This window comes from Pelodiscus sinensis, chromosome 2 (assembly GCF_052426305.1).
Source record: "Pelodiscus sinensis isolate ZL-2025 chromosome 2, ASM5242630v1, whole genome shotgun sequence".
Taxonomy (NCBI): domain Eukaryota; kingdom Metazoa; phylum Chordata; order Testudines; family Trionychidae; genus Pelodiscus; species Pelodiscus sinensis.
The window spans coordinates 146878374-146904311 of NC_143053.1; the positions used below are offsets into that span (position 1 = coordinate 146878374).

The 25938-nt window shown below is 42.9% G+C and overlaps 1 protein-coding gene across 1 annotated transcript in view; it reads left to right on the forward strand.

Annotated features, from left to right (window-relative positions):
- The window catches only part of TMEFF1 (transmembrane protein with EGF like and two follistatin like domains 1), a 213825-nt gene that overhangs the window by 163570 nt on the left and 24317 nt on the right, over positions 1-25938 (forward strand). The window contains exon 5 of the mRNA XM_075921539.2: positions 8403-8499. Within this exon, the coding sequence (XP_075777654.1) occupies positions 8403-8499 (97 nt within the window). The remainder of the gene's footprint in view (positions 1-8402; positions 8500-25938) is intronic.

Here is a 25938-nt window from a genome sequence, read left to right on the forward strand (position 1 = left end):
CCCAACTGATAAAGCACAAGATATGGTACTAATTGGTGTCTGCTACAGATGACAAAATCACACTAGAGAACAGCTCCCTAAGCACCTATCTTTAATGTGCAAAGGGGAAAAAATCCTCTGCGATCACTGGGAACTTTAATCTGAGTACCACATGCTTAGGCTTGAAAGGATTAGATTTTTATCAGTTAATGTTGGTAAACATTGATTTCACTCAACACACACAAATGGACAAAAATATTTCCATGGACGATAGCAGAAATTGTAGCACAGTTTGTTTTAAAGCTATTTACTATGTATATTTTAATATGTGATATTGACAATTTATGTTTTAACACTTATAAAAGTTTCACTTTTTGAATCACCACATCTACTGTCATTTAATTGTCCCCCTCCACAATTTCTTGCAACTGTGAAAACATAAAGTGATTTAAAAATGGAAAATATGGATAAACATAAGCACTAATATTAGCTGCTGAAATTTAAAAAAATTCTACCAACCTACATATGTTAGAGGCCTCATGTTGCCAGTATTAAACATCCTGAGAATTTCTAAATATTACAGATGAGAATTGCCTAACCAATAAAGTGTTATATTCAGCATAAGGGAATTCTAGCTTAGACTTCATCTTGACATATGAAGAGAAAATGATCATAGAACTAAAAATTAATGGTAGCTTAGATACCAGTGCGCATAACTTTATTCTGTTTGCACATAACAAATACAATAGATTCCAAACCAGGAATATATATATTTGATATTTGTAAAGGGCCAATTTCATGAACCTTTGATTTTTCAGTAAGTATTGGAGCACTGGGGAAGTTCCAGAAGATTGCAAGAAAGCTGAATTAACCATATAGAAACCATGAGTAGTCCTGTGGCACCTGGTCTGCAGTATGGAGTTATTTTGAAATAACAAGCAGAGCATCCACAGTACCACACCCGTTATTTTGAAATAAGGGGCTGGTTATTTCAAAATAACAACTCCTGCTTTCCATGGGGAATAGTGCTTATTTTGAAATAGTTATTTCGAAATAGCAGTAGTGTGGATGTTTTACTGCTGCTATTTCGAAATAACTACTCCCCAGAGTCATTCAAAGTAATTACTCCCCATTGCTTCCTGGGGCTCTAAGTTGAGGCAGCGTGTTCACAATAACGGAGCTTGCCTCAGACTAATTTTGAGGCTTCCCTTTAGTGTGGACACACTATTTCAAAATAGTTATTCCAGGAGTTATTATTTCAAAATAAGTCATTTTGAAATAATTTCCCAGTGTAGACGTGCCTTTAGAAACTAACAAATGTATGAGGTCATGAGCTTTCATGGGTAAAACCCGCTTCATCTGATGAATTGGGAGTGGAAATTACAGAAACCAAGGTATATATAAGAGCAAAAGAAGTTATATATTAATTGAGGGCCAGTGTTAATTAAGCTAATTAAGTTAGTGTAGATGTGTCCCGTTTATAGCATTTGATGTGGAGATGTGAATATCAAAAGCAGGGAAGGGGTTCTTGTAGTGTGTTAACCAGTCACGATCTTTATTCAAGCCTAAATGGGTAGTATTGAACTTGGAAATGTACTCCTGTTCAGCAGTCTCCTTCTGTAATTTGGAATTGAAATTCTTTTATAGAAGAATGGCTACTTTTAAATCCATTATTTAACCTTCCCCTTCAGGTTTATGTGTGTGACCATTCCTGATACTGATTTGTATCCATTTATCCTTTGGTGCAGAGGCTGTCTGGCTTGGCCAATATACGTGGCAGAGGGGCAGTGCTGGCACTTGGTGGAAAATATCACATTAGCGATATGAAACAACTTAGCAGAGGTCTGGGTGTGTTCTCCATCACTGACCATTTTTAAATTAAGATTGGATGGTTTTTCTAAAATATGTACTCTAGGGGGAAGTTCTATGGGGAAGTTCTATGGGTTATTTTGGGGGAAGTTCTATGGCCTGGATGTTCTAGTCTACAGGAGATAAAGACTAGATTATTGTAGTTGGTATCTTCTGGCCTTGCAGTCTGTGATAGAAGAATGTTGATCATTTGGAGAAGGTTTGGAGAATGATTAAAAGGTTGGAAAACATGCCTTATATATTGCAAGACTCAAGGAACTCAACCTGTTTAGTATAGGAAAAGCATAAGTGGTGAATTGATCACAGTTTATAAATACATACCTGGGGAATAGAAATTTAATAATAGAAAACTCTTAATCTAGTAGTCAAAGGCATAATAAAATATTCTGGCTGGAATTTGAAGACAGACAAATACAGGCTAAAAATAAGATTCAGATTTACAGTAATGAGGATAACTAAGCATGGAACAATTTGCCAAGGATTTGATGGAGTCTCCATCTCTGGAAACTTTATAATCATGGATCATTTTAAATAGGAATTGATTCAGGGATGTTCTTTGGCCTGTGCTATACAGGAGGTCAGACAAGATTATGACAGTGGTCCCTTCTGTCCCTATAATCTATCAATCTATCCTCTCTGAATTTATACCAGCTATAAATTATTACATCCACTGCTCCTCATGCTTTTTCTGCTGTGCCCAGTCAATGAGTAAAAAGTGGAGTTTACTCATCTCTTTCTCCATCTAATCCTCCTGTTGCAGTTGCATCTAAACCAGAGGTGGGCAAAGGGGCCTCCGTGAGCCTGATCTGGCCCACAGAGGCCCTGCCGCTCCCTGCTCCCCCAGGCCAATCAAGGTCTGGAGGTGGGGGGAAGCGCGCTAAGTCTCCTCCCGCCCTGCAAGGGGCTCGACACTTAAAGTCAATTGCTAGCTGCTGCTCAGCTGACGGTTGACTCTAAGCACGGCGCTCCCTTGCAGGGTGGGGGCAGAGAGGGAGAGACTTCATGTGCTCCCCTCCCCAGGCTCTGATTGACCTGGGGGCAGCAGAGGAGCATGCAGGTACCTATAGGGAACTGCCAGCTGTTCAGAACAATTGGTGGTTCTCTCTGAGGGAGGGGAGCAAAGATTTTGCGCACTCCCCCACCCTGAGACCAATCAGGGTCTGTTGGGTGGGGAAACACAGAAGTGTCCTGGCCCTGCCCCGTCTGTCTGAGGTCCCGCCCCTTCCAGAGCAGCCCAGGGCCACTTCAAAAATTTCTGAAGTGGCCCTGGTCAAAAATTATTGCTCACCCCAATCTAAACCCAAGGTCCAAGAAGCCATGCATAGGTGGAAGGGGGCTTTCTCCTCTTCTGTATTCACACTGCATTTAAGGGGCAGCATCAAGTTCGAATTTACACTTGTAGCTTAATTTGTTTAACTGGCTATTGTTAGAAGTAGCACACAAAACTACGATAAGAGACGGATCTATGAGAAAATACTTTTCTTGGTACTAACTTTATCTTTGACAATGTTTTGTATAGTCAATTTCACTGTTTCAGTTTTGTTGGTTTTCCCTGTTTGAGTCCCTTAAAATGCAACAGAACAGAGTAAAACAGTTTAAAAATTGGAAAATATACTTGTAAAAACCACAGAAATTGACAGTGTGACTCAGGGACAGGTTAATAACTGAAATTATATTAAACTTTTTTTTTGGTTCACTGTATCACAGTGTTAGAGTTCCTTTAATGGTACTGTGCCCCCTATTCACTACACTCGCCAATCCCCCTCTCATTGTTCGCTTTTGCAGCCAGAGAGTCTGTTAATCTTGCACTGAGCCTGGCTGCGTGCTCCATGACCACAAGTCACTCACACCTTTCTCCACACCCGCCCCCCACACACCTGGATGGGCCCCTCTATCCAACCCCTTTTGGCCCATCCCACCCTTCAGTCTCCAGCCAGTCTTCCCTCAGCACCCTTCCCTCTCCTGCCAGCTCCTGCCCCACCAGCCAATAAAATAGTTTGTTCACATGCAGAGTTTGGAGCCTCTGCTGGCAGCTAGCACAGGGAAAGGCTGTGCTCTGTGGGTTTGTGGGCCCCATGGGAACCAAAACCAAACACAATCAGTAAAATGGGGTCCAGTGCCAAATGAATCCACTTTGTTCCGGGTGCTCTTGGGTACCCAGCTTGCTAGCGAGGGGCAGGGGCTGGGTTACGTGTGAGTGGCCAGGTAGGGAGAGAATTTCCTGCTCTCAGTGCCTGGTTACTGCCCATCCTTGCAGGGTGGCAGCACTCCAGATGTGCCCTTCCTGCTGGCAAGCGAGCTCCCGCTGGGGGTTGTGGGACATGCTCCACACCGACATGGTGCCATGAAGAAACGTGGACCATGGGGGAGCGCACAGCTTTACGCTCCTCACCCTACTGAGAACCAGATTTGGGTCATGTGGTAAGAGAGCCTGGTGGGGTAATCTGAGCCGCTAGTCCTTATCCCGAAGCTCCATGGCCCACAGCCCACCCCCGCTCCTTCCATCCCTACCTCCGTCTCCGTCCTCCATTCCTATACCCCCATCCTTCCCTAACTCTTCCCCCTCTGCACTCCTACACTGCCCATCCCCTTGCCTCCATTACTATATTGCTCTCACCCCCATCATCCTGCCCTTACCACACTGCCCATCTCCACATACATCTTACACACACCCTGCACCTCCCTATACACACCCTGCACCCTCCTATGATTTCATCGAGCTGTTCGCTTGGGCTCAGCCCAGCCTTTCCAAACTGTTGGGGTTTGTGTAATGCTATGTGAACTGCCTTTGGGGAAGCTTTGCTCCGTGGTGAGCCCGGAGCACAGAGCGGCCGTTCCAGAGAGCCAGGGAAGTGGCTGCAGACAGCACTACACCCCGAAGGGCCAGGTGAGCAGTGTGGGACCTGTCCCCAATGCTCCAGTGGATGCACCCCTTCCCTGCAAGGCCAGGGTGCAGTGTAAGAGCAAGGCCCTGGCAGGAGCCGGAGCATGGAAGCGGGGAGCTGGGACCCCAGCAGAAAGGGGGCAGTGCTTTGTGGACAGAGGGGTGGACAAGGCGCCCCTGGAGGGTGAGGCCTTCCTGAGGGGCCGCAAGGGCCCCGAGGCTCAGCAAGAGTGAACCACTGAAGGGCTGTGCCTCCACAGAGTTTGCAGGAGCCTGGGTGTCTCAGAGGGGAAAGCTGTCAGTGTAGGGCCCTGTCCAGCCCCTGGGTGTTGCCAGGCAGGGGGCCCCTTGCTGTCTGCAGACCCCCAGACCCAACTCCCCAGACCCATGTAGGCGTGTCCATGCTCTCAATCTCCTGCAGGATCTGCTCATGTTTTGAGAGGCTTCCGCCATCTTGTGTGGGAGGGTCATGGGGGAACCAGGCAGTCACACTGCTGTGCTGCAACTGCTGCTGGGAACTGGGCCTTTGCAGTCCTCGTTCCCACCCTGAAAGCTGTGGCAAAGGGTCCTGCCAGAGCAGCCAGGAAGTGCTGCTAGATCCAAAACCACCCGCTCCGCACCCCTGGGGGAAATCCTTGTAGCTCCTGCGGCTCTCTGGAGCTCCAGGGAGGGGGGAGGCAGCGTGGTTCGTGGCTCCCAGAGCATAAGGGGAGAGAGAAGGGACAGGGAGTAGGGTGGCCACGCGGCTCCCCAGCGCACGGGGGAGGAGAGAGGCTATGTGGCTGAGGGTGGAGAGTGGGGCAGCAGAACACAGTGACATATGATGTCTCTGTCATCCCGCAGGAAAAGTTTTTTTTATATATAGAGAGAGAGATTATTGAGATTGAAAATTTAACTGCAGAACTCCAAATGTAAAATAAATTGAATTAGCCACATTATTTTTAGCTATTTCTCTGCAACATTATTTTCAGTTGTAAATCTGAAAAAAAAAGTGTTCATAAAAAGATAAAATCAGATTTAATTTTTTCAGGTGCACTGAGCATAAGTATAAATGAATTATAAAACAGATCTAGACACAGCTTTACTATTGTTTGATAATTTTATATTTATGTTACTTGTCTAACATTAAAATGTATTTGATTTTAATGAGGGGTTTTTTTTTTGGTTCAAGGAGATTTTATATTTAGCTTTAACTTGGCCACTAATAAAGGCAAGAAAGCTGTGACAGTAGTTTAGAATAAATGTGAGCTTTGAAAAATGAAACATGTTTGCATATTATGTTTTTCTGGTAAATTTTTCATTTGGAATCAATAAACAGAAATTTAGGTTATTATGGTGTAAACAAAAGAAATAGTATTTTTCAGTTCATTTCACCCATGTACTGAAGTGCAGTCTCTCTAGCGTGAAAGTGTAACTTACAAATGTAGATTTTTGGTTTTTTGTTACATAGCGGTACTTACACAAATCAATGTAAAACTTTAGAGGCTACAAGTCTACTTAGTCCTAATGTTTGTTCTGCCAATCATGAAGACAAACAAGTTTCTTTATATTGACCAAAATACTGCTTGCCTGCTTCTTGTGTACAGTGTCACCAGAAAGTGAGAACAGGTGTTTACATTGCTCTTTTGTAGCCAGCGATGCATGGGGTTTCCTGTCAAATATGCTAATCATTCATATGCCACTTCCTGCTATGGCCACAATTTTGAAGGTTGTGCTTCTATGCTGATTATACTTTTTAAAAAAATAATGCATTAATTAAATTTGTGATTGACCTCCTTAAAGGAGAATTGTATGTCTCCTGCCCTGTTTAACCCACATTCTGCCATATATAGCATGCTATAGCAATTTTGGATGATGACCTAGCACATGTTTATTTTAAGAATGCTTTCACAGCAGATTTGAAAAAACAGGAAGAATGTACCAGTGTGTAATTTCTAAAAACACTTACAGCACTCATCCAAGATTTAAGAATCTGAAGTGCCATCCACAATCTGAGAAGGTCGAAGTGTGGCACATACATTCAGAAATCTGAAAAGAGCAACACTCTAATGCAGAAACCATAGAAACCAAACCACCCAACGAGACTGTTAACCTACTGCTAGTAGCATTCGATTCACATGATGAAAATAAATATATGTTGGTCTGCACTGCTTTGGATCGTTATTGAGTAGAGTCCAACATCAGCATGGAAACATGTCCTCTGGCATGGTGGTTGAGGCATGAAGGGACATACGAAGTTTTAGTGCCTCTGACATGTACATATCTTGCTGCAGCAGCTACAACAATGCCATGTGAAGGCCAATTCTTACTTTCAGATGACATTATAAAAAAGAAGAAGGTGGCATTATTTCCTGCAAATTGTAACCAAACTTGTTTGTCTTCGCAATAGGCTGAACAAGAGGTAGGATTGAGCAGATTTGTAATCTCTAAAGTTTTACATTGTTTTATTTTTTAATACAGTTATTTTATGTAAAGAATTCTAAATTTGTAAGTTCAGCTTTCATGATAAGGAGGTTACATTACAGAACTTGTATGGGATTAATTGAAAAAGACTTTTTTTGTTTTTCAGTGCAAATATTTGTAATAAAAAATAAAATGAGCATTCTACACGTTGTGTTTTGTGTTGTAATTGAAATCAATATATTTGAAAATGTAGAAAACATCCAAAAATATTTAAAATAAATGGTATTCTATTATTGCTTATCCATGAGATTAATCATGGTTAACAATTTTAAAATCGCGATTAGGTTTTTTAAAATCAATTGATAGCCTCGATCATATCAATTAGGCATCTATCACATTCTAGTTTGTCCTATCTCAGAACATTATGGATCTTCATTTTCCTTCCATGTGATTGATAAGCAGTGATGTCAGTGTGAAACCAGAAGAATAATGCTTTTGCATGTAGGACCAATGCTTTAGAACTTTGGAGATATACTGGTACCTTCTACAGGAAGTTGCATTTCAGTTAGTGTCTTAGAAGATGCAGTGCATTATCTTTATGTATGTCCTATGCCGCTGATGGTGTTAAGCATGAAAATGAATAAGGCTGGCACTATGAGAATTTAGTAGAATCTAGTACAAAGTGGCAGGAAATTTGTCCTCGGGTACAGAGGAAAAATCATTACACGTAGCAAGCAGTTATATGGAACTATGTCTGTAATAACAGAACTTCAATTAAAATATTTTTTTCTTTCTTCATGGCTAAGTATATGGTCTTTAGCTGAACATCACTAAATTACTAGTCAAGTGTCATTAAAAGGCAAATATATTACGTGGTGTTAGTGACAAATAAAAGTTAGCTATTCCTTACAATGAACTAGTATGTATGTTAATATCAGATTCAAAGAACTTAGGAAAATCATTAACAAATCACTCGGTGCAACAACAAAGAAGCAGTAAAAAAGCCAATGAAGCATGGTTGTTTTTGTTGCAGTTGTTTTGGTTTTGTGTGCTGTCTTTTCATTGTCACCTCTATAGCAAACTTAGTTGTTGTTCAGCTTTGGAAGAAGTAATTCTAGGGAGGCTAATGACTGTAGTGTAAATATATGACAACGGTATGCTAACAAGCTGCTTTCCTGTTGAAAGGCAAGTTAATTTGTATAGACTGTTTCATAGCATAATGTAAAAAAAGTCACATTTTCCAATGATGCTGCCTTGTTTTGTTTAGAGTATGAAGGATCTGGAACTGAAGTTCACAGAAAGCACTCCAAATGTGGGGCTTGCAAATACAGGGCTGAGTGTGATGAAGATGCAGAAAATGTTGGGTAAGTAATAAATTTTGCTCCAAAAAACTAAAAAAGAAAAAGGTAAAAACATGATAATGTTTCTATTTGCACCTTAATATGTGAAATCCTCTGGCTCGTCGGTAGAATTGGATGGGAATAGATTTAAACAAGAGGCTGCTTGTAAATATTTATTTTCTGCTTTACTTTAAAGCATTGGTAGGCAACCTAAGGCTGCATGCTGCCCTTTGGGGTTCTGTGTGTGGCCCATGAGACATTTTGTTTACTGTTGCCCACACACAAAGTTGAAAAATTCTTCTGGTTTCTGTCCACATAGGGTGTTTTTTCCCCCTACCAGTATTACTAAAGTGACATACACGTAAAGCAAGGGCACATGAAGTGAGGTGCATATTAATTGCAGTCAACATTAACTGTGAGAGCTGTGCTTTTCCTCGGCATCCAATCAAAGCACTGTTACGGTGCAATCGACACACCCTGCAAAGTCTAGATACGCAAGTGTAGTGTGTAAAACTATCCTATCCTGGGAGACTCTTTGTCACAACAATCTTGTGGTCTGCTAAGGTGAATCAAGGCCACTCATGGCCAAATTGCTAGCCTAGGTTGCCCATCGCTGCTTTAAAACCTTCACAAATGGTTTGTACTTTATTGGTACGAATATTGTATTTCAATTGAATTTCTGATTAAGGACATTTCCTCTTAGGCTATTAATGAGGTTATAGATCCATTATTAAAACATGAATGAATAAATAAAGGAGCCTAACAATATATTAAAATAGCTTAAATTATTTTTTTTTAAATTCAGGTAAGAAAGAATAAGGAATCTTTAAAAAATAACGAAAATGTTAGTCTACTTCTGAGTTAAGGTTTATTATCTCTCATAGCCCATAAAATAGTGCAGGCATTTCCAAAAGGCTGTCCTTTCTGTTAACATAAACTTCAAATCAAAATATTGAGCTGAGCTGGGGATCTGAATCAATAATTTTTTGCTAAGTCACTGTGACATTTGCCCTCTGCAACACATCATTGGGAACCTCTCCTTTATAAAAACGAAAAATATCTGTCAGTTGTCAAAACTCAAAATAAAGGATCATGGGAGGAATAGTTTTTAGGGAATATTGAAGAACATCCATAGTGCACATGCAAATATGCAAAGTGGATTGCATTTAGGTCAGGGGAGGGCAATTGCAGGCCGCTTATTGCCTACCCCTGATTTAGGCTCTGATTACACTACATCATATTTATATTGCTTCTAACAATATATATTTTTAGGCTATAAGTTTGGTACCTTAGGGGGCTGTGCTGTATGTTGCCACACAAGAGACAACTCCGCAGAATCATGTGAATATTAGACCTTTAGACTTTTGGAAGAAAGAAATTATCAGGATTTGCACTCTAGAACAGTAATTAGTCATGCATTAGTGTACCAGTGCTGAAGGGAGTTATCTTTATTTTCTGCTATATGGGGTGTGTCTAGACTACAGGGTTTTGTTGACAAAAGTGGCCTTTTGTCAACAAAACTATACCTGCATCTACACTACCGCCGCGTTCTGTCAACAGTAAGACGACAGAATACAGCAGTTTTGTCGACAGTGGTAAACCTCATTTTACAAGGAAGAACGCCTTTGTTGACAGAGATCTGTTGACAAAAGGTGTGTATGGATACAGGGAGCCAGTTCTGTCGACAAAAAAGGCCTAGCCTTTACAGGTTCAACACCTCTGTGGTTCCTGGCCGCAGCCTCTTAAAGGCACAGGCACCCAGGCAGGCCTTGCTGTCCGGCAGCTAGCCAGAGCACCCGTGTTAGCCTTGTCCTAGTCTCATGGCCCACCTGGTTCTTCTCGGAACAGGGAGGACCCACCCAGGGGCACCAAAAGGTGGGCACCAGCCTGGTCAGGACCAGAAATCAAAAACCTCCTGGAGCTCTGGTCCCAGGAAGAAGCCCTGCAGGCATGCTGCAGGAATGAAGACATTTATGAGCACCTGGCCCAGGGACTGGCCACCAAAGGGCAACACCGCTGCACCATGGCACAAGCCAGGCTCAAGGTAAAGGAGCTGCAGCAGGGATATGCGAGAGCCCGGGACCAGAGCTCCCACTCCGGGACAGCCCCCGGGACCTGCCCTTACTACGAGGAGTTGGAGCAGATCATGGGCTGTGGTGAAGCCCAGACTCCACTGCGTGTGGTGGAGTCCGGATTACCCCACCACATCGTGGACTGACCCCTCCTGAGGGAGGAAGACCAGGAAGGAGCAGCGGGAGAGCTGCACCAGAAAGAGGAGGAGGAGGAAGAGGAGGCAGCAGGGACCCAGACCCCAGATGTCTCCCAGGCATCCGTGGACATCAGGGAGGGAACATCAGGTGAGTGCTTTGAGGGGTCACCACACACGGGCGGGTTGACAGTGTGGGGGGCCAGCTAGTCCCATTGCCACTGTCGGGCCCCTGTGAGGCTTTCAGGCAGCTGCCCAACTCACACGTGGTGTCACGTGTAATACCTCTGAGTCTCCTGTCCAAAGGAGAGCCCCTGACAGCCACGGCGTGCCCTCGGGGACAGCAGGGGTGCACACAGAAAGTGATTGTCTCCTCCTCTTTTCCTCCACAGCTGGACCCTCTAACCAACAAGGGAGCACCACACTTGCCCCACCACCATCCTGGACCCGTGGCACCTGCAGGCACTGGTGTGTGTACACGGACCTGCTGAGGGAGCACGTTGTGGCCCTGCAGGACCTCGACAGGACCCTCCAGCAGAGGACGGCAGCAGAGGCCGAGTGGCACACCAGGCTGCTGGATGAGCTCGTCCAGCAGCACACTACCATCTGTGCCACAATGCAGGAGGTGCTCGGCTTGCCTGCCCCTGTCATGGGCACCGCTCCTCCTGCACACCAGGCCCCTGATCCCCCTACTCCTCCAGCTCCCTAGTCCGCCCACCCCATTGCCTCCAGTTCCCCCGCCCTCACAGGCCCAACAGCTGCCTCCCCTCCCCCCTCCTACCCAGGGCAGGACTAGGTCTCGCTCCACTTGATCCCAAGGCCGTGATGATGCCAGGACACAGGAAGGTGGCAGGACCCTGCGATCAGGGAAGCAGTGGCCTACTTGAGCCCCCCTCCCCACTCCAGGTTTTCAATCCCCCTTCCGCCTCTAGGTTTTCAGTCCCCTACCACCCCAGTTAAAGGTCATTTCAGTTATATAAAAAATCTTTATTTATTTTTGAGTGAAAGATTTACCTTTACACATTTAAACAGTACACAGGGAATTTTTTTTTAACAGTTAGCACATTTTCTTTACTGATAGTGTTTCTAATAAAAAACTAATGTCTGTGTACAAAGAAAACCGGGTGTGTATGTATCCTTTATGGGAAGAGGGTGAGGGCAGGGGTGGGCCAGACGAAAGCCCCCTTGGGAGAGTTCCTGGGGAGAGTCAGTGGGCTCCTTCTGAGAATCTCTCCCTCAGGGCCTCTCAAATTTGGACACCAGCCTGTTGAGCCTGGCGGATGGCAGCCGTCCAGGGCTGCTGAAATGACCTGTCCTCGCCATCAGCACCTGTCCCCCATCCCGGCAGGAAGGCCTCCCGTTTCCTCTCCACCAGGTTATGGAGGGTGCAACCACCTCCGGATGTTGCGTTGCCCATCTCCAGGTGTGTGAGGAGGCAACAGAACCTCCCTTTCAGATGGCCAAAGGCGCATTCCACCTGAATGCGAGCCTGACTAAGATGCGTGTTGAAAAGCTCCTTGCTCGCATCCTGGTGGCCGGTGTGGGACTTCATTAGCCACGGCATTGGGGTAGGCTGTGCTGGCCACTATGCACACCAGCATCTGCACATCCCCGAGTGTAAGGTGCTGCTGGGGGAAAAATGTTCTTGCCTGAAACCTGCGGTACAGGTAGGAGTTGCGGAATATGTGGGCATCATGTGCCCTCCCCAACCACCTGACACAAATGTCCATAAAGTGTTCCCAGTGGTCGACCAGGGCCTGCAGAACCATCAAATAGTGGCCCTTCCAGTTTATAAATTGGGCTGTTCGATGGGGCAGTGTGCAGATTACAATGTGTGTCCCATCAAGGCTCCTCCTCAGTTCGGGAATCCAAGGGCGGCAAACCCGGCAATGATGTTGTCCAGTCTTTTCAGCAGCTCCGCATTGATGGCCCTCACCACCTGCAGCATGAGACAAATAGACAGACAGAAACCAAGGAGTTAGACAGGTTACCTAAGCGCTTGGGAGGAGAACCCTCCCCATCCCCAACCCGCCCCTCCCCTTCTCAGAAGGCCCGCCTCCCCCGCATCAGTGCAGTGGTGGCTGAGGAGCAGCCTCCAAGTGCCACTCAATCTCCCACTACCTCTTGCCCTTGCCTGGCAGTCCCCCTTTCTCAACCCCCCCACTCAGCAGGGTCTGTCCCCCGACAGTGACTTACCTCCATCAAAACGGCCCCGGCGGTAGACCTCCCCATGCCAGACTGGTGTCCCACAGAGCGGTAGCTGTCGGGGGTGGCCAGCTTCAACAGGGCGATTGCGACCCGCTTCTGCAGGGGATGGCAGGCCACAGGTGGGTACCCTTGTGTTCCAGAGCAGGGGCGAGCCAGGCACACATCTCCAGGAATGTGGCCTTCCGCATCCGGAAGTTGCGGAGCAAGTGGTCGTTGTCCCAGAGCTGCATGATGAGCTGGTCCCACCAGTCCGAACTCGTGTCATGCCTCCAAATCTGCCTGTTCCCAAAAAAGTTTGGGGGCAAGGGCAGAGCTCCTGAATCCCAGAGGAGGGTCTCCTCGGTGCAGTCCAGGTCCATATGGGGCAGGAGATTCATGACAGAGTCATTCAGATGCACCAGAAGCTGCAGTATGGCAGCATGGGGCCATCGCTTGCCCAGGGTCCAGCTAAGGCTCCATGGCCAAATAAAAGGTGAAAAGCAAAAAAAAAAAAAAAAAAAAAAACCCCAGAAAATAAACTGCTGTGGTGTCCAAGGAATCAGGGCAACCAGAGCAAGCGCTGCAGCAGCTTTGCTTTCCCTCTAGGAGGTAGGCAAGCCAGAAGCAGGAGCAGAGCAATGGCCGTCTAGGAGGATCCCTTTAAGCACACGTCTCTGCAAAGGGCAGGCAGCAGCACCTAGAAATAAAGGCTGCCCACATGCCCTGCCAGAAGCACTTCTGGGTGCCTTCTTTTGTCGACGGAGCATCCGGCAATCTGGCCACTTTTTTCGAAAAAGCGGATCGATTTTTCGATACGCATAATGTAATCTTGATGCTCTTTTTCGACAGAGGCTTTGCTGACAGTTACTGTTGACAAAGCCTTTGTTGAAAAAGGCGTGCAGTCTAGTCGTAGCCATGGTGAATACTGGCATTATAGTTGCTGAGGCTCCGGGTGAGATGAGGGAAATATAATAGGAGAGGTATATGCATTAAACAGAGTTTGGTGTAGTGAAGGAAATGAAAAGTTGTTTGAAAGTCCCTAATCTGAGGCACACTAATACCTTTTAGCTTAATTGGGATATGTTAGAAGGGAAATAACCCTTACTTAAAATCATACTCCAGTTCAAAAAAGTTAGGGCATTTTTGGATGTCATTTTGAACTCTTCACATCTTAGAGAAGAGGTTAAGGACAAATATTAAGCATGTTAAAAATGTCTTACTAAATACAATTTAAAAAGGAGTGCTTATGCTATTTGTCTGATACTTCACTTTTCATAAAATATATTGGTATTGAAGTAAGCTTGCTCTTTCTTGGAGTGCCAAAAGAGCCAGTTTCTTTATTATTATTATTATTATTAATAATAATAATAATAATAAATATAAAAACCATTACTGAGAAAAGTGACATACATAATCTGTTCTAGTTAGGCCTGGAGAATTCTGTATAAGGTTTGTTTGTTATCTATATTGGAAAGTGCTCAATGGTTTTCAAAAGATCTAGTCTCAGTGAAAGCATATTTATTACATATTTATAGAAGTCAAATCCCTGTAACATTGTCATGCACCGAGGGATTAAACTTTGCAACCTTAATTAACTGCATTTTACAATAATTGTTTTGCCCATGAAACCCTGATTTGGCCTATTTGTATGTAAGTATTATAGTAGTCTTTAATTGCATGATCACATGCTAATTTTTCCAGATGATTGTTGCCTTGTTTGGTGTACAGGATGCATAGTGCTTACTGAATGAGATCATTGTTCAATGTTTATCTTCATCTTGATCATTCAAGGACTCGCCACAAGTTGTATTATTTAAGTCAGGATCACCACTCCACTTAACACAGTATTTAGATATATTTATACTCTAAACAAAAATAAATATATTGTCAAAGAACAGAGATTCAAAGGATGGAAAGTAATAATAGTGGAAACAAATAGTGACATATAATAAAAATCATAACATGCTTTCTAGAGCCTAAACTTAACTCATACTTTTCCTGCAGAATAGCATACCCAAAGTCCTTCTTCCTACATTTGCTGCCAGGATGGCTGGGATCAACCTTTCATAAAATCAAGCCAACTGGCAATATTGAAGGATGCCAAGTTGTGTCACTGCACCTCAGATAGACCAGAACAAACCTTTGATCTGCACCTGAAAATAGGGTTCCACCCTCAATGCTGTTTATTTTCTCCTGTTAATTTTCTTCTAAAGTCTCCACAAGCTCCGAATTCGCTTTTGATTCAGAATGCTAATAGATTTCTATGATAAAACTTACAGTACACAATGGACAGACATGGAGATAAGTGTTTCCCAGCTCCTGTCTGAAGAAGCTTGTCTCAAGGGACGCTATCTTTGAATGACCTTTTTTGAACCACAGATCTCAAGAACATGATTTTTAGCATATATACCTAACGCCTCACCTATTTTCCATACCTACCTCTTGTAGTGCTTATGATGAGCCATGTAATACAGGCTGCCATTAGAAACCTTACATGACATACTTGTGGTGAACCCAGATGGTCCCTAACACCCTATGCGCTCTGCTAGTTGTCATCGAGAGGATATTGGGTGACAAAAAAGTACACAAAGGGTCAGGATTAAGCATCCTTCCTAACTTTTGGGTACATTACTTTCATTCTGTTTAAGGAGATTGAACTGGAAGTTTTGAAATAACTCTTAATTCAGCTTTTTAACTAAAATTAGAGTTTATAACATTCTGGTGGTCTCTATTCAGAACTGTAACACAGTTTTATTTCGCAAGCACATGCAAAGCTTGAAGAACCAGGGTTTTATGTAATGTTTTATATTTTTTCATTTTGTTTCATGCTTCAGAAATGTTATCTAGTTAGAACATAAGTAGTATAAGTGCATGGTAAATTAAATAAAAAATATAAACCACTTTAAAACTTCCAATGTGTCTGCAGAGATTGTTACTGTTGACTTTAATGTTAAGTGGACTGATTAAGAGAAAAGTGAAGTTTGAACAGATGGTTGTCAGAAACGACATTCCACAGTTGGAAAATTAATGTTCAGATGGATGCAAATTAGTATACTGTGTAATGCATAAAGAAATTAAGCTGAGGAAAGATCTTAGAAATCTAATATATTATTGTTATTTATTTCATATATAGGTGATAATTATAATATATATTTTTAGAAGTAAACAGACTTTTTTTGTAAAAGTTTTAATTACTGTTTAATAACATTAACACATGTACAAGCAATCTCAACTTCGAATGAGCAAACAGAATATGGTTACAGATACCATATTGTTAAATACAGAATATTTGTATATGAGAGAGATAATGGGGGTGATGTAATGTCTTTTATTGGACCAACATTTGTGGGTGGAATCTTTCAGGCATCATAGAACTCTTCTTTGGGCCTTGAGCAGATAACCAGAGTGTCTAATCTAAATACATATATAATGTTGAGCATAAGATGTTGTAGGAGACCACTTAAAATGAAGTGAGCAATTAATAGCTCTGTAATTGTGGGACAGTGAAGGGTTAGCATGCGGCAGGATGTGTTTCAATTTGTTGTAATGGACCATAAAGCCAGTGTTTCTCTTAAAACCATGGGTTTAAGTGCCCATTATATTATAATCTCAGACTACTCTAAATCTGCAGGAAACAGGACAAATTCTACAGCAATGGGTTTAATGCAGCAGTCCACAACTCTATTAAATGAGTCTATATGAATGAAGCTGCCCTCCCATCCTACTTTTTAATCACTAGGCACTTATTTGGATCCAGTATGGTAAGATTATCCATTTTAACCAAGAGGGTGTGGAGAAGGCTCTCAGCCATACCGCACAGTAGCCTTCAACTGGGGATTCAGCCTATGCTCAGATCCATTATGCCCTCCTCTTGTATGGAGGACGAGGGTACGCAGGAAGGTGACTGATGGTTTGTCCGCCCTTGAAGTGCTACAGCAATACAGCTGCAGCTGTGCAATTGGACCGCATCACTGTAGACACTTCCGGCACTGATGGAAGGGACTCTCCTATTGCCTATTGCTGTAGCTAATACATCTCCCTGAGAGGCAGTAGAAGTCTTCCATCAATCTATTTTAGTGATATTTAGATCATCAATATGAATGATGATTGACATTAAACGTATTTCTACTTTATTCAGCCACCATAAAATAAATGTTGTGGCATTTCTAGGTTATGACGAGTAAATTTACATAGCTCCTAATAAACACGGTTTCTTTATTCTTGGTGAATATAGTTCAGTAGGAATTATCCCACTTAATTATTCCCCTTTTCTCCTGAATGCTTGTTTATAAAATTGTAAAACTAATAGGAAAACAAAGCAAATTAAATAGTGGAGCCAGGTAAATGAATTATGTAAAATCGAGCTGCTGCAGTCTAATGAAACGGGTGATATAACAGTCTTTTTGTCCTATTAAAAAACTTGACTGATGGAGAAAGTTATTACTAAGCTCCTTGGGAAGAATCTGTTCTAGATTTGATTTTAACAAATAGGGAGGAACTGGTTGAGAATTGTAAAATGGAAGTCAGCTTGAAGTTGGCCAACAGTAATTACGAAATGATAGAGTTCATGATTGTAGGAGGGAAAAATGGAGGAATAAAGATAATGGATCTCTAGCAGGCAGACTTTATCAAACTCAGGGAGTTGATAGGTATGATCCCATGGGAAGCAAGTGTAAGGGGAAAAACAGATCAAGAAAGTTGATAGTTTTTTCCAAGATACATTATTAAGGATGTAAGATCAAACTATACCACTGTATTGGAAAGACAGAAAGTATAGCAAGAGACTGTCCTGGATTAACCAGGAGATGTTAAATGATCTGAAACTCAAAAAAGAGTCCTACAAAAAGTGGAAACCAGGTCAAATTACAAAGGATGAATACAAATAACACATAATAGTATGTAGGGACAAAATTAGAAAGGCCAAGGCATACAATAAGATTAAATTAGCTAGAGACATAAAGGATAACAAGAAAACATTATACAAATAAATTAGAAGCAAGAGAAAGACCCAATGGGTAGGCCCATTACTCAATGAGGAGGAAAAATAATTACTGAAAATATGAAAATGGAAAGCACTAAAATGATGTTTTGTTCCTGTTATCACTTAAAAGATTAGTAGTGATTGGACATCTAACATAGTGAAGGCCAGTGAAAATGAGGTAAGATCTGAGGCTAAAATAGGGGAAGAAAAAATTAAAAATTACTTAGAGAAGTTAGATGTCTTCAAGTAACCAGGACCTAATGAAATACATTCTAGAACAGCAGAGAAGGTTTTCATGACTTGTCTCTTATATTTTTGAAGGATTACTAAATGTTAACTGGATCTTCCTTGGTATATCAACAGATTGCTTTGGGCCCAATCCTGGTTTAAAGTTTAAATTGGATCAGGTCCTTTGTAAGCAGGTTGGGAAGTGGTCTCATTTGGCAATTATTATTAGGTATTCTTTACATAATATAGGCATTGCCATCATGGTATTGACATATATATTTCTCAGTAGCTTTACATATAAAATAGCCCAAATTCCCACCTTTCAAGCAGTGCTGGTAAGAGTTAGTGACATGGTCTTCACCCTGTAATTCTCATGGTTAGTTCAGTATTGTCATTCTGGCTTGTGGAAACGGAGGGCACTTGATAGTTTTGCAGTAACTTGAAAAAATGCAGTTGCAGTCCATCTCCTTAGGGATGTAAAGTCCCATTCATCAGTGAACTGGTTAATGTTAGGTCACACTGGGGCTGCTGCCAGCTCCCAGTCCCTTTCGGAGCAGCCCCTGTCCACAGCAAGCTGGACGCCCCACAGAGAGAGGTTGCTCCGGACAGTGGCACAGTCCCTATCTTTGGGAACCCACAGACGGACTGATCTGGATGAGAGCAACCCCTGTCTGCAGTGGGCCCTCTGCTGGGCTGGAGCAGTCCCCTGTCCACAGCAGATGGGGACCCCTCTGATTACCAGTTAATTGGAACTAATAAGCATCATCTGTTGGGAGGACTAAGGAAGTTGTCCCATGAAATTGTGGGATAATTCTGGATGATTCCCAGGCCCTAAGTCAAATGGGGCTGCATCTACACTGCAAAGTAGTAGGTCTCGGATCCTGGATCTCATCTTGAATCGAGGTTGGACCCCTAGTGCTGCAGCGTCATTGTATGCTAGGTCTGGACCCGAACCTGGGTTAATGCAGTTGCAGTATAGTTGCATGGGGGGGGGGGTTCCTATGGAGCCCAAACCCATCCCTATTGATAGAGGATGGTGGGAGGAATATTTTAGAGGGCTCACATGACACCCTTTACTTCCAGTCATGTGTCCATCTTCATCCCGGAAATACTACCCCCAGGGGTGGTACTTCCTGTGGCAGGTGGGCAGGGCCTAACTGGTTGGGGCGTGGCTAATGGGATCAGAGGCATGGCTAATATGTCCCTATTTTTGGTTCAGAAAATATGGTCACCCTACCTATGAGGGAAGATTGAAAAAAATGGCTTTGGAGAAGCTAAGATTAAGAGGGGACATAACAGGTCTCAAGTACATAAAAAGTTGTTAAAAGGAGGAAGCAGAAAAGTTGTTCTGCTTAACTTCTGATAATAGGACAAGAAGCAATGGCCTTACATTGCAGCAAGGGCGATTTAGGTTGGGCCTTAGGAAAAGTTCTTAGGAATTGTCAAGATGATTAAGAACTGGAATAAATTGCTGTTGTGAAATCTCTGTCTGCCAGGGATGGTGTAGAAATACTTAGTCCTGACTTGAGTACATAGGACTGGACTAGGTGACCTCTAGGGGTCAGGCAGCTGCCTTGGGTGGTGTGTCTCGCCCCTCAGCGACAGCTGGTCCGGCTGTGGAGAATTAAGAGGGAGAGGTGGTCAGTCATCCATGCAGACACTGTCCCTGAGGCTGTGCCGTCCTCTGTGAGCAGTGAGCAACAGTCTTCAGGCCAGAGGATGGGGACGTCCTGGGAGCAAGGCCATGTGTGGGCTGCGCAGCCCGAGGTGCCCAGAGGACCATGCTGCCTGCTCCCCCTCCCTCCCCAGGAACAAGCAGGCAAGGGAAGTGTCCGGCCACAGTGCCATGGGCGGGAGAGGGACCTGGAGCAGCCTGCCCCTTCCTGGGGTCTGCACACACACCTGCGCCTGGCTGAGCTGTCCGTGGGAGCGAGTGTTGCCTTGCGTGGGTAGGCATGCCTATGTGCGGCACTCCTCGGTGTGTATGGGGTTGTGCGTGTGCCCTTGTGCTCAGCCTGCTTCCAGCGGTGGGTGGTGGTGGGAGGCCGTGCCCCCTCTGGTGCCAGATGCATGTGGGGCCTCCCCTGAGCTTGTGTGCAGGATCCCAGGGGTACTCGGTCTGCCTCCTGAGGCCGTGTGGCACACATTGGTGCTGCACGTGATTCCATGTGCACAGACTGCAACACGATGTCCAGGGCAAGCAGGCCGAGCTCCCCATCCCCTCTGCGCCTGCCTCCCCCACCCTGTGTATGTGGAACACTGAGAACACTCATCTGATGATCCCTCACTGCCATCAGATGATGCCTGCAACACGTCCTGGCCCAGGGGTACTGGCTCCAGGCTCAACGTCACCATGCTGGCCGTGTCCTCCTCATACTGCCCCTGCTGTCCCTCCTCCTCCTCCTCCGCAACCTCCAGCCAGGCGACGACGGGCGTCTTGAGGCTGGAGTCGACAACACAGGCTTCCCCACCCCTCAAGATCTGGTGCAGCTCCTGATAATATGCCCCGGAGTGAGAGCTGTGCTCCCTGGCATAGGCCTGGAGGAGCTCCTTTACTTTACTCAGACCTGTTCTATGGCGGGGGGGGGAGGCAGGGTGACCCTGCTCTTCCAGGGCCTCAGCCATGCGTCCATAGATTTAAGCATTTCGGTGCTGAGAGGGACAGAATCTCCACTCCAGACCAGGAGGGTGCATGACGCTTAGTACCCTTGGCTGGGTCCTGGGAGCCTTGGTCCTTCTCCCTGTGAGGGCCAGGAGGGCTTCAGGGGGCTTGTGGCTCAGTCATAGCTCGGCTTGTGGGTGGCAGGGAAAGCTGCACGGTCAGGTGCTGCTCTGGGACTGGCTTCCTGTCACAAGGCTTGTCCAAGATGCCTGCAGCTTTAAGAGGTGCCAGGAGACAGGAAGTATAGAGTTCTGATTACTTTGGAGTGGCCACCAGGGCACCTGCGTTATTTCCTGGAGGCCTCTTTTTTCGAAAGAAAACTCTTTTCCGTGTCCACGCACACCTTTTTCCGAAAGAGCTCTTTCAGAAATAGGCTTCTTCCTCATAGAAAGAAGTTTACAGCTGTCAGAAAAACCCTACTTTTCTTTTGACTTTTTGTCAAAACACGCAATTGCAGTGTGGATGTAAGTGAAATTTTTTCTGAAAAACAGCCGTTTTTCCAGAAAAAAAAATCTGAAATGTAGACATACCCTTTATGGGACAAATTCCTAACCACTCTGTTCACTGACAGTAACTTCACTACTGGAGGTGAGTAAATATTTGTAGTGGATAGGAAGGGCAATGGCATGAAATCAGAGCAGGGAGGAAGGATTCGAGAGCTAATGAATTGGTCCTGGGTATGGGCTGAAAGGTAGAGATAGAATAGATCATGGGGAATTGAGGGTTGTTTCTTTGCTAAGCTCAAGGGTGAGTAGAGTCAGGTATTGGAGTCTAGGAGGAAGGGCGTATTGGGAGATTAGGGGACACAAGGAGCATTTTGGAACTGAAAAATAATTCTCTCGTTCTCAATTTCTCAGTGCCATAAAGGAATTTTTAAAAGGAGATCACAAAAGCAAATGGAGATTTTACTATACCGAAATGAGCAGAACAGTCACTCTGAAATCCAAATTTTCCTGGTTCAGGTTTTGTTTGAGAAGGATTCTTCACAGGGGAAGAAACATCAAATGGGAAAAATCCTTCATTTAACTTTAATACACTTGGTTATCTTCCTAGTTGAAATCGTAACACCCTGTTCTGCTAATTCACCTAATGTATTCGTACCATAATGCACTATCCATCTGCTGTTCTTGTGTATTTTGTTTAATTGTAATTAGGGCTGTCGAGTAATCACAATTAAATCACACAATTAACTTTAAAAAATTAATTGTGATTAAACACTGTTTAAATTGCACTGTTAAACAATAGAATCCAAAATTAAATGTATGACATAGTTTGGATGTTTTTCTACATTTTCAAATATATTGACTTCAGTTACAACACAGATTACAAAATATACAGTGTACATGTTATATTATTATTTTTATTACAAATACTTGCACTGTGAAAAAATAAAGGAAATCATATATTCCAATTCACCTCATACAAGTACAGCAGTACAATCTCTTTATCATGAAAGTCCAACATACAAATGTGATTTTTTTTGTTACATAATTGCACTCAAAACCAAAACCATATAAAACTTTAGAATCTACAAGTCCACTTAATCCTACTTGCTTAGCCAGCTGCTAAGACAAACAAGTTTGTTTACATTTACAGAAGATAATGTTGCCTGCTTCTTATTTACAATGTCACCTGTAACTGAGAAAAAACATTCACGCTTTTTGTAGCTGGCATTGCAAGGTATTTATGTTCCACATATGCTAAACATTTGTATGCCCCTTCATGCTTCAGCCATGATTCCAGAAGACATGCTTCCTTCCTGATGATGCTCATTAAAAAAATAAAACACATTAATTAAATTAGTGACTGAACTCCGTGGAGGGAGGGAAGGAGGAATTGTATGCCTCCTGCTCTGTTTTACCCACATTCTGCCATACATTTTAAGAACATTTTCAGAGCAGATTGGACAAAACACAAACAAAGTACCAATATGAGATTTCTAAAGATAGCTACAGCACTCAACCAAGGTTTAGGAATCTGAAGTGTCTTCCAAAATTTGAGAGGGACAAGGTGTGGAGAATGATTTCAGATGTCTTAAAAGAGCAAGACTCCAGTGTGAAAATTGGAGAATCCAAATAATAAAAAAAAATGAAATCAGTCTTTGGTTGGTGGCATCTGACTCAGATAATGAAAATAAACATGGTTTGGTTCACACTGTTTTTGGATCATTATTCAGCAGAACCCATCATCAGCATGGACACATGTCTTCTGGAATGGTGCTTGAAGCATGAAGGGACATATGAACCTTTAGCACATCTGGCACATAAATATCTTGCAGTGCCAGCTATGACACTACCACGTGAACACCTGTTCTCACTTTCAGGTGACCTGTAAACAAGAAGCAGGCAGCATTATTTTCTGCAAATTGTTGTCAAACTTGTTTGAGCTGCTGTCTGAACAAGAAGTAGGACTGAGTGGACTTCATATTCTGAAGGTTTACATTGCTTTATTTTTGAATGCAGTTATTTTTTTGTATATAATTCTACATTTATACTTTCAGTTTTCTTGATAAAGAGATTGCATGATGGTACTTGTAATTGGGGAATTTAAAAATACTGTTTCTTTTGGTATTTTTTACAGTTTAAATATTTGTAATATACAATGCTCACTTTGCATTTATTTTTTATTCTGTGTTGTAATAAAAATAATACATTTGCAATGTAGAAATCATCAAAAATATTTAAATAAATGGTATTCTGTTATTGGTTAACGGTGTGATTAATCATAATTTTTTTTAATTACTTGACAGTCCTAATTGCCATATTTCCTTGTAAGTTTATAAACAAGTGTACCAAGCAATAAATGATTAACTAAAGTAGATTATTGCTGCTGGAAATGGATCATGAACACTGCTTTTTCTGAACCCAGTCCAGCAAAAATGCAATCAAATTTCTGAGCTGAGCAAGTCTCAGAAGGTTTCAGCATGATGACCTGTTAGAGGAAAGATCCGCATCTCAGACAAGCCAGCCCCAAATCCAAGCCTCCAGTGTTATCTTTTCTTTGTTCTTTCTACTCTTAAAAGCTTCCTGAACTTTCAACAGATCATGGACATCTTGAAGCCCAGAAACCTAAAGGAGACTTGGAATGCTTTGGGATCTGTAGGGGAGATCTAATTTATCCACTGATAAAACCAACCAGCTCTACTCAGGGTTGACACTGATTGGACATGCTGTATGATTTTACTAAACCTTTTGTTGCTGGTTTTAGTTTTATACAGGAAAGTACACTTAGATGAGGAATATGATGTCATTTCCTATTAATTATAGGCACCTAATATTGATATTTAAACTAATTATACCACTCTTTCCCAGAAAATTAAACACTTTTGTCTTTAATTAACAATATGAATTAACAGTGTCTGAAATTTTCAAACACAGTTCAAACACATTTAGAGTTAAAATTACCACAGATCTAAAAAAAGAGTTTGACTCTAAAAAGAAGAGAAAAAAACCTTTTTACTTAGCAAATCTGCTCCTTGTGTGTATTCAGTCCTGTGTGCTGACTTCAGTGATAAAAGAGAGTTCTTTCTGTTCTGTAGTCCTGTTAACCTTGCAGAGCCAGCACAGCTAAGAGAAAACAAGATGGATTCTATTCCTTCCTTTGCATCATGAAAACAATATTTACAAGGTTCCAGTCAGTGACACACGCGCATCCCACTGAGCTGCATCCATGTTCTAGAAATTATTTCTTGATATGGACCATTTAATGTGGTTAACCTCTTTCTAACCTTTTGGTTAAAACTGATGAGAAGATTAATGTGAAGCAGCTCTTGCAATACTTGGATTCCTCAGTTTCCTTCCCTCCCCTTCTCCCTCCCATCAATCAAGTTTCAAAACAGGGTGTAGTACAGAAACTAGCTGTGCTGTTTGATCTTCTCTTAGGGTGGCTGAAGATTAAGTGTCCATAGTTTTCTTTTCCTCCCCCTAAGATCAGGTTGCTCACTTCTATACTGCTAAACAAAAGGGGTTTAGGTCCTGACTTTGTTAGATTCAGTGCAGTCCTGTACGCAGGAATTTCTGTGTGGGGGGTGCTTTTTTTTGTAAATGTGGACCACCGGGGTGCGAACACACCCATCCATGGTCTTCCTAGTAAGTGAGTTTTGGCTGGCTGGGGGCAGACAGGAGTGGCACACTGGCCAAGCTTCTCTCCCCTATGCTCTGGCCGGCTGGGGGAAAGCTGGAGCTGATTCCCCTGCTCCCAGGAGTGAGGCCCAGCCCTGTCCCTGGCCTTGCTCCTGTGGGTGGGTAGAGGGGGGAAGAAATCAGCCCCAGACTTTCCCCAGCTGGCTGGAGCACATTTGCTTGGGGGACTATAGGGTGGTGTGTTCACACCCTTCTCACCTCCACTGTGTATGGGCCTGAAATTTATAGTACCTAGTTCCTTTATTGCCAGATATGTTTTCATAGATAAAATAAGAACAAATGGGATACATGTTTCTGCAATATCACACCTAAAATTCTCAAATCTTGTAAAATTCTCTTAATTAAGAAAGTTTTGCTCACTTCTAGAATGGGCAAGAGGTATCAGTTATGTTTTGCTTAATCCAATTTAAACAATTATTTGATATTTTTTATTTATTTATTTAAACAAAAAACCCCTTTTGTTTATATATTGATATTTTTTAGTATAAGAAAAAGCAATCAACAGGTCATATTTTGGTTTGGATATTCCCATTGAAATCAGTGGGTGCCCTGCTTAAACATTTGAGGCTAGAATATGCCTAATATCTGAAAAGAGCAAAGTCTCTCTATTGCGGTCAGAATTGGTTAGTGAAATATGCCCAACGTGCTTCAGACAAGCGATAGTGAGTACACATTAATTTTAAATGGACAGCTTGCCCAGTCTTTGATGCCCTCAGTCAAAATTCCCCTTTGGATTCAGTAAGATTTCAGCATAGAGGTTTGCAGAATCGGGATTGAATATTATGGTTAGCGGTTTCTAAAATATAGCTTCTTTTCCTTACATTTACAACCTTAAAATGATCTTTTAAAATATATTACTCCGCCTGCCAAAACCCTACCTCCTCGTTCCCAAAAATAAACTCAACAACACTTTTAATTCTCCTTATGAAAAATATCTCAGGACCTCATGGCATCCTAGTAGCCTTAGTGGGTATGTGGGAGGAGGGAATAAAGATTTTTAATAAGAAATGGTAATTTAGTTTCTCATTAGAAGACAGAATAATTGAGATACTATTTT